This window comes from Molothrus aeneus, chromosome 5 (genome assembly GCF_037042795.1).
Source record: "Molothrus aeneus isolate 106 chromosome 5, BPBGC_Maene_1.0, whole genome shotgun sequence".
NCBI lineage: Eukaryota > Metazoa > Chordata > Aves > Passeriformes > Icteridae > Molothrus > Molothrus aeneus.
Window position 1 is genome coordinate 6,184,030 of NC_089650.1, and position 16,490 is coordinate 6,200,519.

Sequence of the window (16,490 nt, forward strand, 5' to 3'; positions counted from 1 at the left end):
GGGTCAATAATTTAGGTGGAATTGTAACATCACCCTTGCCAGCTCACCCAGCTACAGGCAAACAAGGCTCCTCTAAGGGAAATGTATTCACAACTCCATCCACAGCCCCTAATTTGCTGAACACGAGCACAATTTTTCATAATGACCAAAGTGAAAAGCACAGAGAAACATCTAAGCACCAGCAGCCTAAAGTGCTTATCAGCTCCTCTGCATGCAGATTTCCTCAAGTCAGCACATGGGCATGTGGGTACAACACAGATCAGAGAACTTTGGTCTCCTGTCCAAAATAATGGGTACTGGAGAGAAGGCAAAGGAGAGGAAATGGGGACAGTTGTGGGTTCTTTTCTATTTTTCTTTTCCATTCAAGTTTTGAAAGAGAAGCTGCATTGCTCTAAATAAACCATTCAAGGCTTAGCTGGGATTTGTGTTTGCTTGGTGCAAGACTCAACAGGAAACACAGCACCTCTCCCACTGTACCTTCCACCAGACTGCATGGCAGGAAATTCAAGTGTTTCCCTTGACACCTCTGCCACACGCCTTCCCAGCCACACGCGGATCCCGTGTCTTGCATGCAGCGGCTGACAAGAGCAGCTCCTGCTCCACCAGCCTGACCAGCCCTTCCCCAGCTGTGCCATGCCATCAGAGGTCTCTGGAGGCAGAGGAAGAGCTTGGGCACTTGGCTGCACGCCCCAGTAAAGTGCACATCTGGATGAGATGGTGGACAGAGCTGCCAAACAGCTCTGGGGTTGAAGGCTACACCGTCTTCAGCTGGCGCCGGTTCCACATGCCCCGCTTGGAGTGAAACCAGTGGAAGAAGTTCCTCAGGGAGAGACGCTCCACTTCCAGCCCAGCCTGCAAGATCCTGGCAGACAGAAGAGCAGACTTAGGGAAAATTTCATCACAAAGATACTGAGGGACTCAGCTCCAGGAAAACTCTTTTCTAAGTTGTGCTGTTGATAAGAGACTGCAAGCAAATTGGATAGTCCAGAATAGCTCAGGGGTATCCTGTAGCCATAAGCAGGAATCTAATGACACTTTCTGAGTGTTTATACACCCCTGAGCACAGAACTAGTCAGGAGTGCCTGCATATGCCAAGATAGGAGGAAAGATGGCTGGCAGCACTGGATTGCAGTCAGCTGACAGAAAAGACAGGACAGGACTCAAACCCTATGACTACAAATCCAGAGGCTCAGGATTTGTGCATCCCTCCTCACAAAATCCTCAGAAATTTTAACTGTGCCTCATGATCTTTAAATGCCTCTCCACCAGCTGGTCTTCAAGGCTAAATGTTATATGGGAAATGTGAGGGATCACAGTGTACTCTGAGTGCTTGAAGAGGACAAAGTCTTCACAATCACCAGGGCCTGATCTGCAGGAGCCCAACCAGCAGTGTGGTTGGAAGGCAGTAGAAAACAGCTCTTCTCTTACTAGTGGCTGGCTGCAATAGAGTGTTTTGTGTCTCCTCAACTACTAGGTTTGCTCAAAGACTCTCCCTCTGGCCAAGGTTATGGTGGCAGTAATCATCTCAACCTCCTTAGAACCCCACTCCCAAGGTCAATGGTTCTCCAGGATCTGATGGGCTTCCCCTCCTGAGCACTTGAACAATGACAGAGGATGCCTACCTGTCGAGGAGCTCCCAGTCCTCTCCTCCCCAGCGGTCCCGAAACTCTTTTGTGTTCATGCCTCCAATTTTGTCCAGGTCAGACTTGTATATGCCCAGGAGACCAAACCCATTCACCTCCCAGTAGCCTGAGGAGAGCACAAAAGAGGCACAGCTTTGTTGGGGTTTTGAACCACTGATGGCTCCAGCAGAGCTGCTGGAGTGAGACTCAAGCTACTTTTAGCACAATGTTGACACCAGGGAGTAAACTCAGCACCAAGGCAGAGCCAACCATGCCAACCAGCTTTGGGAACGAGAAAGGCTTGTGGACGGACAGCGTGGTCTGTCCTGTCAACTTGTTAGCAGAGCCTCTCACATCTCCTGTCTGGCAACACAATTCCTGGACTGTCCCAGCTTCCCAGGGTTGTCTCTGTGCCTAAATGGCTCAGGATGGCCACCTCTGTCTAAAGGAAATCCTATGCTGTACTACTTTTGTCCCTCCAACTTGGCTTGGTTTCCTTCACCCCTGGTCTACCAGCTCTCCTCAGGACAGGCTGTGCCCCCTCAGAAAAGAGAGATATGGACAGACAGGAACAAAGGATGGTTTTTCCAAGGTTCTTATATCCATAAAGAGCCCTAGGAGACAACCAGGAGAAACATCAGATCAAGGGCTCTGCTAGCTTTTTGATCTCAAATTCCAAGTACGTGATGCTGTTAAGCCCCATCCTATGCCTAACACACACTCACCCTGTGGACCTGAAGTACCTCAAGCTCCAGACCCTGACAGTGCCAGAGGAACAAATGTAGAGGAGGCAGGCACTTCCTTCTTTCCCCATTTCCCAAAGTCTGAGCCCTCTTACCATCAGGCCACTGTGGGGACATCCCGCAGTGCAGCCTCATGACCATGGGTGCAAAGGCCATCTTGCCTTCCACGCAGTGCTTCCTGATGGAATCGATGACTCCAGCTGGGAAGTGGATGTGGAGGTCACACAGGAAGACAATGCTGTGCGGGTCCTGAAACCAATCGTACCGGTTGGGAAAAAAACATAGGTTGACTTTCAGTAAATATTTATTGAAGGGCAGGAAGACAGAAATATGGGAGTCAAAATCTCATTGCTGCATCAGAAACTGAGATCCCAAGGGCTGGCAAAATGCCCACTGGCGGATCAATGATGAGTGTGAAATACCACGACTATGACCTGGCAGAGCCAGCAGATGGACCAAGAATCAAACAGAGCACAGGATCCTCAGAATAAAGAGACCCTTACTCTGGAAGGACAGGAAACACAACTACATTTGAACTGGTCTGCTAGGCTATTCCCTCCCCTAAAAACCAGGGTGTTCAGTACCAAAGGCAGTGGCAACACCAGACACATACCACGAACTGCCCTGCCCACCCAAGGCCCCCAGACTCACCGTTATGAGGTCTATCCCCGCCTGCAGCCCAGCAGAACGCTCAAAATTCCCTGTCAGCTTCAGGTACCGATAGCTGGGGGTCAGAGGGGAAAGGGAATTTCAGTGGCACAGGAGGCACTGCAGGCAGCACCACACAGCATTGGGCCATGGAGCTGCCCTTGCCCTGTGCACCCTCTGAAGCAGAGGAAACCTTTTGGGGGAGTGCACTGCTCCCTGTCCCAGTCTGCCCAGAAAGTCTTGCCCCTGGACAGAGCCTAGCAAAACTCTTCTCAGCTCTAGCTAAGTTCTGCCCTAGGACAAGACCTGGAAATCCCTGGCATATAACAGAAATGACCAGCCAAAGCTGTTTCAGATTAGAGCAGGGTCATTCCAGCAAACAGAGGTCTCCACGCTCTCTGTCCCACTTCTTGGAGCTTTCTAATCTTTTCTGTCCTCCCCCTGCCCCACCACTGGGAGACTTGCTTTCTCTTCTCTCTTGCAATCTTGAAAAAAGAGACAAATTCAATAAATTTAGCTGGAAGACTACACCAGGTATTGCCTTACACTTTACTAACAGTGTTCCATGCATATGTGTATGCACGTCATAACAAAAACACATTCTTGTCTATGTGCAGGGTCTGGAGGGATGGTGTCTGTGGTGTTCCAGCTGCAGCAGGCTGTGGCTGGTCAACACACAGAGACTGGCAAATGTGCTATTTGCAGGCCTATGTGTGTGAGTGGCTTTTTGTCACCAAGCAGTAGTCCGACCTGTGCAAAGTAGACCTTTTCAGAGCCTTCTCTACATCCATGTCATCGCTGCTGTAGTCGGTGATGATGACGCTGAAGTGGGGATCCTTGGTGACTCGGAACAGCTCTTCCATATCAGAGATGAACTGCAGCACCCAGCGTGCCTGGTTCTTCACTGGTTGTATTGCAACAGGGAGAGAAACAAAGCAAACTGATTTAAATGGTGGTGTTTTTTCTCAACACGCAGGGCTTCTTGCCTTCTGTTAAACCTCAACAACCTTTCAGGGATGATGTAATAGGCCCAGGCTGAAAACCTGGACTATAGAGCCAAGGAATCAGCGTGGGTTCTTCCCCACCATGTGACAGAGGCTTTCTCTGAGCTTACAAGCCATGGCTGCTTGGGCCCTATCCTATTTTTGAGGGTATTTAACTTGGAGGGAACAGAAATTTAAAGTGACCTATTGTATTTGTGGGGTGCTCTGTGGCAGGAAGGAATGATGAATCTGACTCCATGCTCTCAGAAGGCTAATCTATTATTTTATGATACTATATTATATTAAAGAATACTATACTATATTAAAGAATACAGGAAGGACACTTACACAATGCTAAAAAGATAATAATGGAAACTCGTGACTCTTTCCAGAGTCCTGACACAGCTTGGCACTGATTGGCCAAAGAGCAAAATAATTCACACCAGAAACCAATGAAACAATCATTATCCATGGATATATAAACAATCTCCAAACACATTCCACGTGTGAGCACAACACAGGAGAAGCAAATGAGATAAAGGTTGCTTTCCTTTTTCTCTGAGGCTTCTGAGCTTCTCAGGAGAAAAAATCCTGGGTGAAGGGATTTTTCGAGAGAATGTGAATGTGACATCGACCCAAGTAAGATGGTTGAAACTGGCTCAGACCCACTGTCCATGACTTCCCTCATGAGAACTGGCCACTGTGCCACCCCTCAATGTCCTGGGAAGGCAGATCCCCTTACCTGGCACCACGAAGTGAACCACAGCCTGGTGGTTCCAGGAAAACCCCTGGGGCCAGCACAGCTCTGGCTCGTTCGCCGCGGCCATCAGGTGCCGCCGGCGGCCCCACACCAGGTTCCTCATCCTCCTCTCGTCCTCCTCGTGGCTGCTGCTGCCCTGCCAGCCCTGGGCAAAGACATACTCGGAGAGGCGGACACGGCGCCGGCCCTGCTCCAGCAGCTCCAGCTCCAGCAGGTAGCGGCTGCCGCGCATGCGGTCCTGCCGCTTCTCCACGTTCACGATGCGCTGCAGCTGGAAGCGCCTGCGGGAGACACAGCTGCCGTGGGCACATCCTGGCCCTGTCCCTCCCCCAGCCCTGCTGGGTTCCTTCCTTGGGGCCAGCACAAAGCTTTCTGTCCCCAGCTCCCCCCTGCTTTGCTGCACCGCTTCCAAAGTTCCATGGGAATGTTTAGCACCTGTTTCTCCTAAATCCACAAATGTGTGGGATTAGACCTGGGATTCTGGCCAAGAGAAAAATATTTGGCAAGAGAAATGAAATAAAGGTGACACAGAAAATAACAAATGTGTCTGAATGATTGTGTAGGGCTGGTAATAGTGAGTGTATTCAACACCACCTACAATGATTTTGGCACAAGGAGCATGTTTGGGCTGCTGAAACTGGCTCATGACACCTTATCAAACAGGAATATGGAGTAGGACTGAGCAATCATACAATAAATACTGGCAGGAGCTGTAGATTCAGAATGGCCAAAACTGGATGAAATGCCAGGTCATGCCCTTTCAGATCATTACAAGAGTTTCTACTATAAACCAGATGCTCGTGAGTTAAAAATCCTGAGAAAATCTTGTGTGTACTGGTCAGTTACACCTGGATGTGCCTGGTGTGACCCTGAAAAAGCAAATGTGATCTTAATATGTAACATTAGGCCTACCTCCAGCAGGGATTAGAAACTAATAACACCCATTCCATAAAACATCCAGGACATTGGTCACTTATGTATGGGAAGATTAACACCAACTGAAACCAGAAAAGACTGGTAAATTATAAAAATCAAGGCCAGCCAAACAGAAGGGTCAGGCGTTAGACTGTTTAGCTTATGGAGGCTAGAGGAAGTGTGTCTGTTTGCCAGAAGGGATGGTAAGTCTTGAGAAGAAAAAGAACCATGCCAAGACTATGTAACAAAAGAGTACCAGCTAAAGCTGGTACCATTTCTCAGGAAAAATAAGTGTGCCTAAAGTCCAGTGTTTTACACAGATTCCTTGCCTGAAATCTTATTTACCACATTTAGTTCATCCTCTGATTCTCACCAGTTACTCACATAACAGGTATTCCCCATGCAGCACGGCAAACCAGGTCTGGGACAGTGCCCCTTGTTTTTCTCACTGCACCTTACCCTTTACTCCTCTGGTTGAGCTTCCTCAGGAAGACACGTGTAACTTCCAGGGCCTCCCTTTCTCTTAGCAGCAAATTTCCTGAGGTGTTGCACTTCAGGTCAATCCAGTCCGTGCGCAGCATATGGAAGTCCAGGTTGTTCATGCTGAAGGTCTGCTCCCAGTTGACTGCCTGGTCAAACACTGGTACGTAATCAAAATCCTCCTCATCTTCCTCCGCTGGCTCCCCATCCACCTCTTCCTCCTCTGCTGCTCCTCCAGACTTGCCTTTCAAAGGAGATGCCACCTGTGCCTCTCCTTCACCCACATCCCCATCGTTGGCCGCCTTCTGCTCAGCAATGTAGGACTGCACCTGGCTCAGCCACTGTGGCAGCCCGGGCTGCTGGCTGGGGCTGGCAGCACTCACTGCCTGTCTCCCAGCTTTGCCAGACAATGGCATTCCTTTCCCAGCTGGCATGGTGCCTGCTGCCTGCAGCCTGTCCTTTGTGGTGCTGAGATCTCCTCGAGGTCCTACCCTGCTGGGAATTGTGACCCCTGAGTCCCTGGGGTCGCCAAGAGACTGCTGCCTTTGAGACACAGTCCTAGAAGGAGGGATTGTCCTCCTTCTGACAGGCACTCTCCCCTGGATGGCCCTGGCATGTTGCGGAGGGCTCCTGGAGTTGTCTTTGACGCCAGCTTTCACACGGGGTCTCTTCGTTACTGGGTTTCCCTCTAGGCCAGTCAGGCTGAGGCTTTGGTTGGTAGAGGCCAGCATGGCTGATCTGATACCAGATCTTTTTGTCCTCCTCCTCCTCTGTATCTCCTCTCCTGCATGGTCCCCTGTGACTGAGAGGAGCCGGCGGCGCTCCCGGAGGGAATAGTCCTGGTGGATGTTGTCACTGCCCAGCACGCTGCTGGGGACCTTGCCTGCAGGCCCTGCCCTCCCTGTGCCAGCGTGCTCAGGGGCACTGGTGCTCTCCACGTCCTGCTCCTCGTACTGCAGGTCATCCAGGTTCCCCTCCTGGGAGCCTGCAGGATGAATCAAAGTTACACCTCTAGCATCCTCCCTGCCCTGCCCTGCCTTCCCTGCCCTGCCCAGGCACCCACCAGGCAGGGGGGCAGCTTCTTCTTGGCTTCTCTCAGTGTTGTCTCTCCTGCTCAGAGGGACAGGGATGCTCTCCCACATTGGAGCCATGCTCAGCCTCTTCAGCACCCTTCACCCACCACTGCCAAAGGCTGTGGAGCTGTCTGGCTTTGCCCTCAGCTGTGGGTCTGGCCACAGCTCTGCAGGGCAGGTGTGACCACAGGCTGCCACACTGCACACCTCTCCTGAGTTACTCCTGCCCGTGGTTTTGCTAGAATTGCCCCTCAGCTAAGCTTTGGGCCTGAGAGTTGTCATGTTGTCTACTGCAGCCCCACTGTTTGGTGAGCTCCCAACCTGCCCTTATGGGAAGTAAAAGTGGCAGCAAAAGTCTCCTCCCAGACACAGCAATCTGGCAGGGAAAGGCTGAGACTTCCTTGGCATGGGAAGTCAACAGCTTCCTTCAGCTGGTGCTGCAAGACCACACACCAAAGTGACAGATAAAAGGATCCTCTGGGTTCTGACATTAGGGCCCCTACCTGGCTGCTCTGTCTTTTCTCCAGAGTCCAGGCTCTTCTCTGGTCGATCCATTTTCATGTACTTGTAAAATCCAAATCTGCAGAGAGAAGAGCAAAACACAAATTTGATGAATGTTACTTTGCCCTTTCCTGGAAGAAGGCAGAAGATCCTGAGCACAGGGAGGCCATAATCAGCTATCTTACTGGGAGAGTGACCTTCTTTATCCTGCAAAAAAGTCTTCCTGAATGTCTTGGAGTCCTTGCACAAGGTGTCTGATTGTTGCAGTAGGGAGCATGCAAGTAGCAGCTCCCTTGTGGGGCCACCACTGGGATCTGGGCACCAGTGAAGATGAGTGACATGCATTTCTTCCCCAGAAAGAGACCTGGTGGTGGCCACAGTTTGGCTTTCACAGTGACAGCTATCAGGAGGCTCCAGCCACTTGCAGGCCAAGCTTGCTGGGAATACGCTGCCTGATGTAAGAGAACAAACATGCTCTGACTCAGATACTGGGTTAACAGTGTAAGAAAAGCACTGGTAGTTTCCCCTGGAGACCTAAACATATTTTCACTTAAGTTATCAAAAGAAACTATAAATGCTTTAATGTTTTGCAAGACTTAAGGGATCTTTAAGAATTAAGAAGTGAACGTGAAATTCCACACCAATTCCACCCTTCAAACATCTCCCCACCCTGCTAGTAACCCCAAATTTACAGCATGCTACCTTTCCAAATAATAAGGGTTTTCCTGGTAGAAGCATTTGTTGTCTTTCTCCATGTGGCTCAGGCGGCTGTAATCATTTGGGTAAACAAAGGATAGATGAACCTGTGAAGAAGAGAGAAAGACAAAGTGAAACCCTCATAAATGCCAGACATCAGACACAAGGTGACCCAGACATAGCTGCAGGATAACTAGCAGGAGTTGCTCACTCTTTCCCTTGTCCAGGAGCAGGCTGTGAGAATGGAAGACAGAAGGAAGCATGCTAGGATACATGTATGTATGCATGTGCCTTTTACCCACTCCCTCAGCATCTGCCCACCTCTCTAACTGTGAGCTTAAGTCCTACAACAGAGTGAGAACTAACTGGGAGAGAGGTGGCCAAGTCCTCCTGAAGAGATGCCTGTGGCTTTAGCAATCCACACACACTAGAGTCCCCCCCATGGAGAATTAAACCCTCTCAACCATTGTGAGACTTCCTGCAAAGGCAGGGCGGCCTTTGGCTAACATGGGGCTTCAGGCCCCATGGCTAACAGGATTTCTTTTTCCTCCTTGTGTATCCCTGGGCAAGAATCAGGTTAAGAAACCCAACTTACAAACTGGAGCCCCTGGTAGCGCTGCAGAGGAAATCCATTCACCAGGTAGCTGGGCTTGTAGGGGCAGTCCGGCAGGGCCCGGTGCACACGGGACTTGCTGAGCAGAGGCACTGCAGACAAGGAACACACAGGCAAGGGCTGCAGGAGGAGCCCTGCTGCAACCACACACCAGCTTAGCTACCTCTGTCCCTGGTTCTATTTGTCCGTGTGAAATATTAAGGAATAGATTAAACAAATCTTCTTGCACAGCTCAGCTCTTTACATTCCTTTAAGACGCTCACACAAAAATATGCTTGGTGATGTGGTTTGAGCTGGATACCAGGAAAGAGGAGCTGGCTTTAGTCTGTGCTTTGTCTCCTACACCGACTGCTAATGTAGCTGCCCCTCTCTTTTACACCAGGAATAAAAAAGCATGGCCTGGATAACTGCAGTGCAGGAGGACAATCCTTCCCAGCTGTGCTCCTGCACAGGCTGCAGTTACTCCCTCAGCTGCTTTCCCAGTCTCACCTTCATAAAGAGTGTCCCGGGGGTCGGGCTTCAACATGTCAGCTGGGTGTACCCTGCTGCCAGCGCTGCCAGCAGCCCAGCTCCTGCCAGTGGCCAGCGTCTGCGGGATGTGCCCAACCTCATCCATCTTCAGAAGCGTCTCATCTGGAGACCAGAGAGAGAACACAAGGGGGAGACAGGGGCTAACTTGCTCCTTGTCCTAAAAAACACCTCTCTCCAGTGCCAGCCCTTCTTAAATGGCATTGCATCCCTGGCACTAATGCTGTTTCTGGCACAGGCAAAGGAAAGGCTCTGACCCAGAAATCTGGAGATAGAGAAGCTGTGGGGTGGGAATACAGCTTTCACTGAAAGCAAACACACACAGTGATGAGGAGTGGGCAAAAATGACCTCCTGCCTTGGATACACGATCACTGAACAAGCTCCATGCTGGCAGGAACTCTGTGTTATTAGTATTAAGTTTCTTTTCAAAGGAGATGAAGAGAGATGAATGGGAGGAGAAACTTGAGGGGCAAAGGAAGGACCTTCAGTGGCTGAAGAGGATGTTACTCCAGAAAGGGAATGAAGCCCCACAGTAAAACAACAAAAGGAAGCTCAAACTCAAGACTGGGTATTGGTTACATTTTTCCTTGAGTGCTGCTGTCACAGGACTTCATGTCTCCATGGGTCTTACTCTAAAATGAGGGGAATTGAATAAATATCCATGAAGGAAAAGCAATATCCTGCCAAGGGCACTGGTGTGCAACTTTGGGTACTGAACTTCATGGGACCCCAGAAAGAATGGGATGTCATGTAATACAGCCACAGCCACATAATATGAACAAGGGAAAAAACTATGGGCAGAAGGCAACAGATAAAAATGAGACTGCAGCACTGCACCTAAAAGTGAAGGGATCTTCTGGAATGTCAGTCTTCTATTCTACAGGTAGGTAGTAAGAAGAAAAGAGCAGAAGGAAAAAGGATGAAAATGGAAGACCAAATGGAAAACCTAGTCCTAGCCACATGGGAGGTTTCAGAAAATACAGCAGCAGGTTGTGATCCACAGCAAACAGATGCCTTGATTACATCAGGGAGTCTTCCATGCACAAAAGGGCTGGTATGAAAAAAAGCCCAGAAATGTTGGAAGGCAACAGCAGTACATATGGAAAGGGGGAATGCTGGCAGAGGAAAGTGATGATGATAAAGCTGGGTAAGGGTAAACAGGACTAAGGAGCTTCTTAACTGATAACACCATCACTTGATGTGCTAAGAAGGGTTTACAAAACAGGAGGGACTGGACTGATGTGTTTGTAGCAATCCAGCACCAACTGAAAGACACTTGAGGCTGGGACAGAAGAAAGAAGCATCCCTCATCACTGCCAGGATATCCTGTTGTGTTCAGGACCCAGAGTGAAATCTCCTGAAGTGCTAGAGCAGCCCCTTCTCCCTGCTTGTGTCCAGCTGGCAGCACACCCCCACAGCTCCCATGTTTTGGGACTCATGCTCCCCCTGGCTCTGAGCAAGCAATCTCCATCCTGTGTTACTCTCCATCTACAACACCTTTGCAGACTCTCCTCTCTGCCCTTCCTCACTAGCTCTAGACTTCCCTAGAAGTAAGATTGGAAATAATGTTCCAATCTTACTTCTGATTCTCCTATGTTTAATAATGAATCACACTCTTGTCCAGAAGTCTTTCTCCTGAAGTGTCTCCACCTTTTTCTCCCAATGATGTGTATGCCTGGTATTTTCCTGGCTAGACAATGATTCATGGTGAAACATTGGATGCTGATACATTTAGGAAGAATGGGGAGGTGCTCGGGAAAACTTGTGATGAAGATACTTACTAGCAAAAAGGGAGAGATACTGGGAGTCAATGACTTTGAACTTTGCTTCTGGATCATTCAGTCTCCACTGGAACAGAGAAACACATTAAAATGAAGTACCTATGGAGTTAACCAAGCCTGAACAAAAGGAACACGCTACCCGTACTGGGACTGAATTTACCCAGCAGCAAAAGACTGGGAATGAGCAGAGATCCCCCAGGACACATCCAAGCCAGGAAAGGCCAAAAAGCTGCAACAGACCCCAGAGAAGGCAGATTTATCCCAAATAAGCAGAGGAAGGGGTCCTGACACATGGCCAGGACTATCTCACACAGAAGTAGGTAAGGGCTCTGCAAGGGATGAGCTCCATCTCATGCAATGAGGAGCTGAGGCCAGGGAAAGGAGGGAAATGGTTACAAACTTCATTCCTGCGCTCTGTGGGGTCACATATAGGGGACCACCACTTTCACAGACTCACTGCTACTTCCACGTGGTCTGTTCCTCTGTCATCCTGCTTGTGCAGCACCTCAAAGTAGTACCTGCCCTCTGCTGACAACCTGCCAAGAACAAGGTGTCTGTCACCAGGAGCATTAAGGAACATTTCTTAGCTTGTCAGCAGACAATGAGTGCAGAGCAACCACACCCCTGAAACAACCTAATTCTCAGGGTAGGCGGGGTTAGTGCTGCCAAGAAAATTTAGATCCTCCCAGTGAGATAGGCAGCTTTACTTATGCACCTGGAGCACTCCAGATCCTTCCTAGTTAATTCTGAATAACTCCCTCTCAGTGTGGCCTGCTAGGAAACCTGGCCAGTTCCAAGGCAGGAAGCTTGGGATACAGTTCATATAGGGGAGCCTGGATGTGCTGGTGTTTGATTGCTGCAGGGAAGAAAAATCCAGTGTTGCATTCCTGCAGTAAATCAGCAAGGCTTTGGCAATACCCCAGAGTAATCCCTTTCTCTGTATTGCGAAACTCCTCAGGGCAAGCCTGAGTGCTTTTCCCTTATCCTTGTGATTTCCTGGTCATGTGCAGAGCTGGCTGGGACTGAGGGACTTAGCTCACTCACCTCACCAGGTTTGACTTCTGGCTGTGAAATTTCCCAAACTCTCCTGGTGCAGTCCACTCCTTCCCCGTCTGTGAAGAGATAGAAGATGGCTCTAGTTAAGATGAGTTTCTTCCCTTGTTACTGCACTGACAATGAAAAAAAAGGAAAATTTAACTCCCTCTTCCCTCCAACTCCTCCTGGTAAGTCATCTGTGAAATCCATCACCTGTGGACAGATTTAAGTCCCCTAATTGTGAACAAGGGACTCCCAATAGCACTACCAAGAGGTAAGTGGCTTAAGATATCACATGTCATACCCCATCTGGCATCAGTGCTGATGCTGTCTGTGGTTGGGCAGGGAAAGAAACCTGGGTAGTCCAAGGAAGCAGTAAGTCAGGAAGGTGTCTGTTCCCACAGGAACATTAAAGCCTGGATGGGAGAAGCCATGCAGCATGCACTGTACCTTGCCTACACTGGCCAGCAGCTGGAGACCAGAGGGCTTTTCATCTGGACTCAGCCAGAACTCAGCATTGTCATCTGCAGCAATGGCAAACTGAAACTCCCCTGTCGAGAGATGGAGGGAGTAAGTAGGGCTTTGGGGTAAGGGCTTGTGCACAGAACGGATCCTGCTCCTCTAAAATGCTGTCTTTACCCTTTTTCCTGGTGAGACCATCATCCCTTTCCCTTTTGATATTATCACCTTCCTGCCTTTGAACCTCTCTGCTAACTCTGCTGTGACTGAAAACAAACTTTACAGATGTCACTGGTTCAGTGTCCCTCCTGCACTGGCTTCACCTGACACCTAACCTGGAAAGCTAAGAAGTCTATGCAAAGCCTCCCCTGACATCCCTTTTGCTTCCAGAGCAAAACTGTGTGTGAGCTGCAGTGTTTGGGTGGAGGAATGAGCCACAGAGGGAGACAGAGGTGCCTGAGGTTCACCCTTTGTCTGGGGTCACGGGGATGGCAGCTGCAGGCCAGTGACAGAGGCTGAGTGCCAGCAGGCTGCTCGGGGCAGAGGCATGCAGCTGGGGGACACAGATGTCACTGCTGTCAGATGGCATTCATGGCAAGCAGAAGGGACATCACTGATGTCACGGACAGTCCTGGCCATGCCAGGGAGGGAGGCAAAGCTCAGGGATTGTTTGTGTCCACATACACACCATGGGCTGTGAATTTACAACAACATTGTTATTTATCAACACTTCCCATCTGCTTTCTCCTTCATCAACACTTCCCATCTGCTTTCTCCTGTGCTTCTCCTCACCAGGGAGAGGCAGACGTGCTTCCAGCCACGCCAAGGCTGTGGCCAGTCACACACACCACCCACACAAGGGACCTGGTATTGGAATTGCCAGGGTGAGGGCACCAGTGGTGCAGCACCAGGAGGGGAGGGAGGGGAAGGTGACAAGAGACATGAGTGAAGGCACTCAGAGCCCTCACCATCGGTGAAAGGATGCAGGTAACCAAATATCCGGAGACCATAGTTGGTCCATTTTGGGGACACGGCCAACTTCTTCAGCATAGTTCTTGTCTGAAATGGAAGAAGAAAAAATTCATAACAATAATTTTAGATGTGACAGGAAGAAGGGAAGAATCAAAAACCCTGGGACAGGTGGGCAGAGGGTTTTCTCTGAGAGGAGGATGGAGGCAAAGTGAAAGAGCCAACCAAGTAAGAAATGAGATGGAGCAGGTGCTGCTGAGAAGGGGGTGCACTGAGATGGTGGGGACAGGGCATGGCATGGAAGCCACTAAGAAGGAGAGCACCAAATACAGGGCTCCTTCAGCCTGTGTCTGAGCCCTGGCAGGCCAGCAGGTGTGAAATGACCCTCCCCTGTGCAGCAGAAGAGCCCTTCTGAAAGCTTCCTGCTCCCTCAGCAGGAGGACAGAGGAGGTGGTTGAGAGGGAGGTGGTGGATTTTAACAAAAAGCAGGACAGAGGCAGGATGTGAAGGGAACAAGGGTGATCCACCTGGAAGCTGAGCTGGGAAGTGCAGGACAGTGGATGCCATGGTCTTACTCACGTGAGGGAAGAGAGGGAAGTGGAGGTTTCTCCTGAGCTGCTCGATGGAGCTGCCACACCAGTCCTCAAACACATGCAGGTTGGCCTGGCCCTGGAACTAGAAGGCAGAAGTGGAGCACCATGAACTGCTGCATCCAACCCCTGTGTCCCTCCTCTGCTCTGACAGCCTTGGCCACGGCCCCTGGAGTGCTTGGGAGAGTGAAGGAAGATTCCTTTGCTATCATGGACTGGTCTGCAGGGTCCAGAGCACTGCTGCTCATCTGCTGAAGGTGTGGGGCTGGCACACACCCATCTGAATGGCACCAGGGAACTGTGCTAATGCTTGGGACACCTCAGTTCCATGGCTGGGCTCTGCTCCATCAAGGAGGTGTTTCACCAGAGGGCTGTGCTCTGAGGCCATGGTGTGCAACACACAGCAGCTCCCCATGATGAAACACCTTATGTTCTGGAAGAAGGTGTTTTGGACTCCCTCACCATCTCAGGGCTATTTTCCTGACCTGAGGAAGAGGGAACACCCTAGGGAGGGGACATGCTTCTCAAAGCATATCCTAGAGGTAAAGCTGATGGAAGATGGGGGGCACAGGGAGATGGAGGCCCAGCAGAGCAGGGAGCAGCAGCACAGCCTCTGTGTGTCTGCAGAGGCACAGAAACACTGAGGGAAGTGGGGGTTCCAGCCTGGAGAGCACAGGAGGGTGTGCAGTGTGAGTACAGCTCCCTGCCAGGCAGCCAGCCCCATCGGGAGAGGCTGCCACTGTCCAGCTGAGACCTGGAGCACAGCTGGGCTGGGAAAAGCTTGCTGGCCACTGTGGGACTTCAGCAAAACACTCCTCAAAACACAGACTTTATTTCTGTCAGAGCCATTCAGAAGGGAATCACTGTCTGCTCCCCAGCAAAGTCCAAGCTTTCTGCCTGCAACCAGTGGAGCTGGATACTGAAACCCTCCTTGCAGCACTGGCATCCAACAGTGAAGAATAAATAAGCTGGAGACTGTACAAGCTACCTTAGATGGCAAAAGACTGAAGAAAGGAATAGGTTGCCTTGGGACTGGGGAGGTTTTGCTGTGGCTGTCTTGCCTATATAAGGGCTGTAGGAGCAAGGCTGGGGAAACAGCCTGAACAGCACCCAAATGTCTACAGATGGCAGCAAATTCTTAGTTTTTGCTGGGGAGGCTCTAGCAGGCCTGAAGCAGCACAGTGGAGGAGGGTCCAGCCTCTCTGTGCACTTCTGCCAGAGAAACTTCTTCACTGAGTTATTTTTCCCAGGATGGTGGGTGTTTTGAAATAAACTGTGGCTTGAAGCAAGGCTATGAAGCAGATTTAGCTCCACAGCAGCAATGCTCCTTGAGAGCTGTGGATTTTTAGTCGTGCATGTGAAAACCATTTCTGTGTGCCAGGCAAAGCACATTCACAACCACTGCTGCTCTGGAGAGGTCTCTCATCAGCCCCTTCTCACTGGTGTCCCCATTGCCAAGGCTTGATGGATGTCTGCAAGCCCATGATCCCCCCCACTAGCATCTCCTCCCCTTCCCTCCTCTGCTGACATCCATCAGCCTGGATTCTGCCCACCAGGCAAGAGGAAAAGCAGTGAGACAAAGTGGATGGAATTCCTCAGAGCAATGCACAGAATCAGAGTGGAGACAGGCAGAGGGCTCAGGGTGATGGAGGCAGCCAAAAGAAACCTGGGACTCTGCAGGAACTTGTGATACAAATAAATCACTGCAAGCGTGACAAACACCAAATTGGAATTTAATTGCTGTGCAGTCCCGTGCCCCTTGGCCAAATCCAGGTTCACACCCAAGGGTCTTACACTGCTTTTCTCAGCCAAATCAAATAATGACAACTGCTGCTTCTTGTGGAACGTAAAGGGAGAGGAACAGGCTGGGCTCCCACAGAGAATCACTGCCAGAAGCTGAGTCCTGTGGAAGTCTGCTGGTACCCACAAATGATTCTGGTTTTTTGGGTTCTTTTTTTTTTTTTTTTGAGAATTGCTTGCACAGGGCAGGCAGCAGGCTCAGAGCTCTATGAAATGCAGCACAACACTCCCACACCGTGGACAGGCTGGCACTGCAGCTCACTCCTGCCAAAGACAGACCATGGCGATGATCT

The 16,490-nt window shown here is 50.3% G+C and overlaps 1 protein-coding gene across 1 annotated transcript in view; it reads right to left on the reverse strand.

Annotated features, from left to right (window-relative positions):
* Window positions 1–698: 698 nt before the first annotated feature.
* Window positions 699–16,490, reverse strand: part of B4GALNT3 (beta-1,4-N-acetyl-galactosaminyltransferase 3) — a 62,824-nt gene continuing 47,032 nt past the window's right edge. The window contains exons 4-20 of the mRNA XM_066549754.1: window positions 14,387–14,482; window positions 13,807–13,897; window positions 12,830–12,930; window positions 12,389–12,456; window positions 11,802–11,880; window positions 11,345–11,411; window positions 9,524–9,667; window positions 9,017–9,126; window positions 8,428–8,528; window positions 7,728–7,804; window positions 6,131–7,136; window positions 4,739–5,037; window positions 3,764–3,917; window positions 3,017–3,089; window positions 2,461–2,614; window positions 1,623–1,749; window positions 699–862 (exon numbers count right to left, since the gene is read on the reverse strand). Of these exons, the coding sequence (XP_066405851.1) occupies window positions 754–862; window positions 1,623–1,749; window positions 2,461–2,614; window positions 3,017–3,089; window positions 3,764–3,917; window positions 4,739–5,037; window positions 6,131–7,136; window positions 7,728–7,804; window positions 8,428–8,528; window positions 9,017–9,126; window positions 9,524–9,667; window positions 11,345–11,411; window positions 11,802–11,880; window positions 12,389–12,456; window positions 12,830–12,930; window positions 13,807–13,897; window positions 14,387–14,482 (2,856 nt within the window). The 3' untranslated portion in view covers window positions 699–753. The remainder of the gene's footprint in view (window positions 863–1,622; window positions 1,750–2,460; window positions 2,615–3,016; window positions 3,090–3,763; window positions 3,918–4,738; window positions 5,038–6,130; window positions 7,137–7,727; window positions 7,805–8,427; window positions 8,529–9,016; window positions 9,127–9,523; window positions 9,668–11,344; window positions 11,412–11,801; window positions 11,881–12,388; window positions 12,457–12,829; window positions 12,931–13,806; window positions 13,898–14,386; window positions 14,483–16,490) is intronic.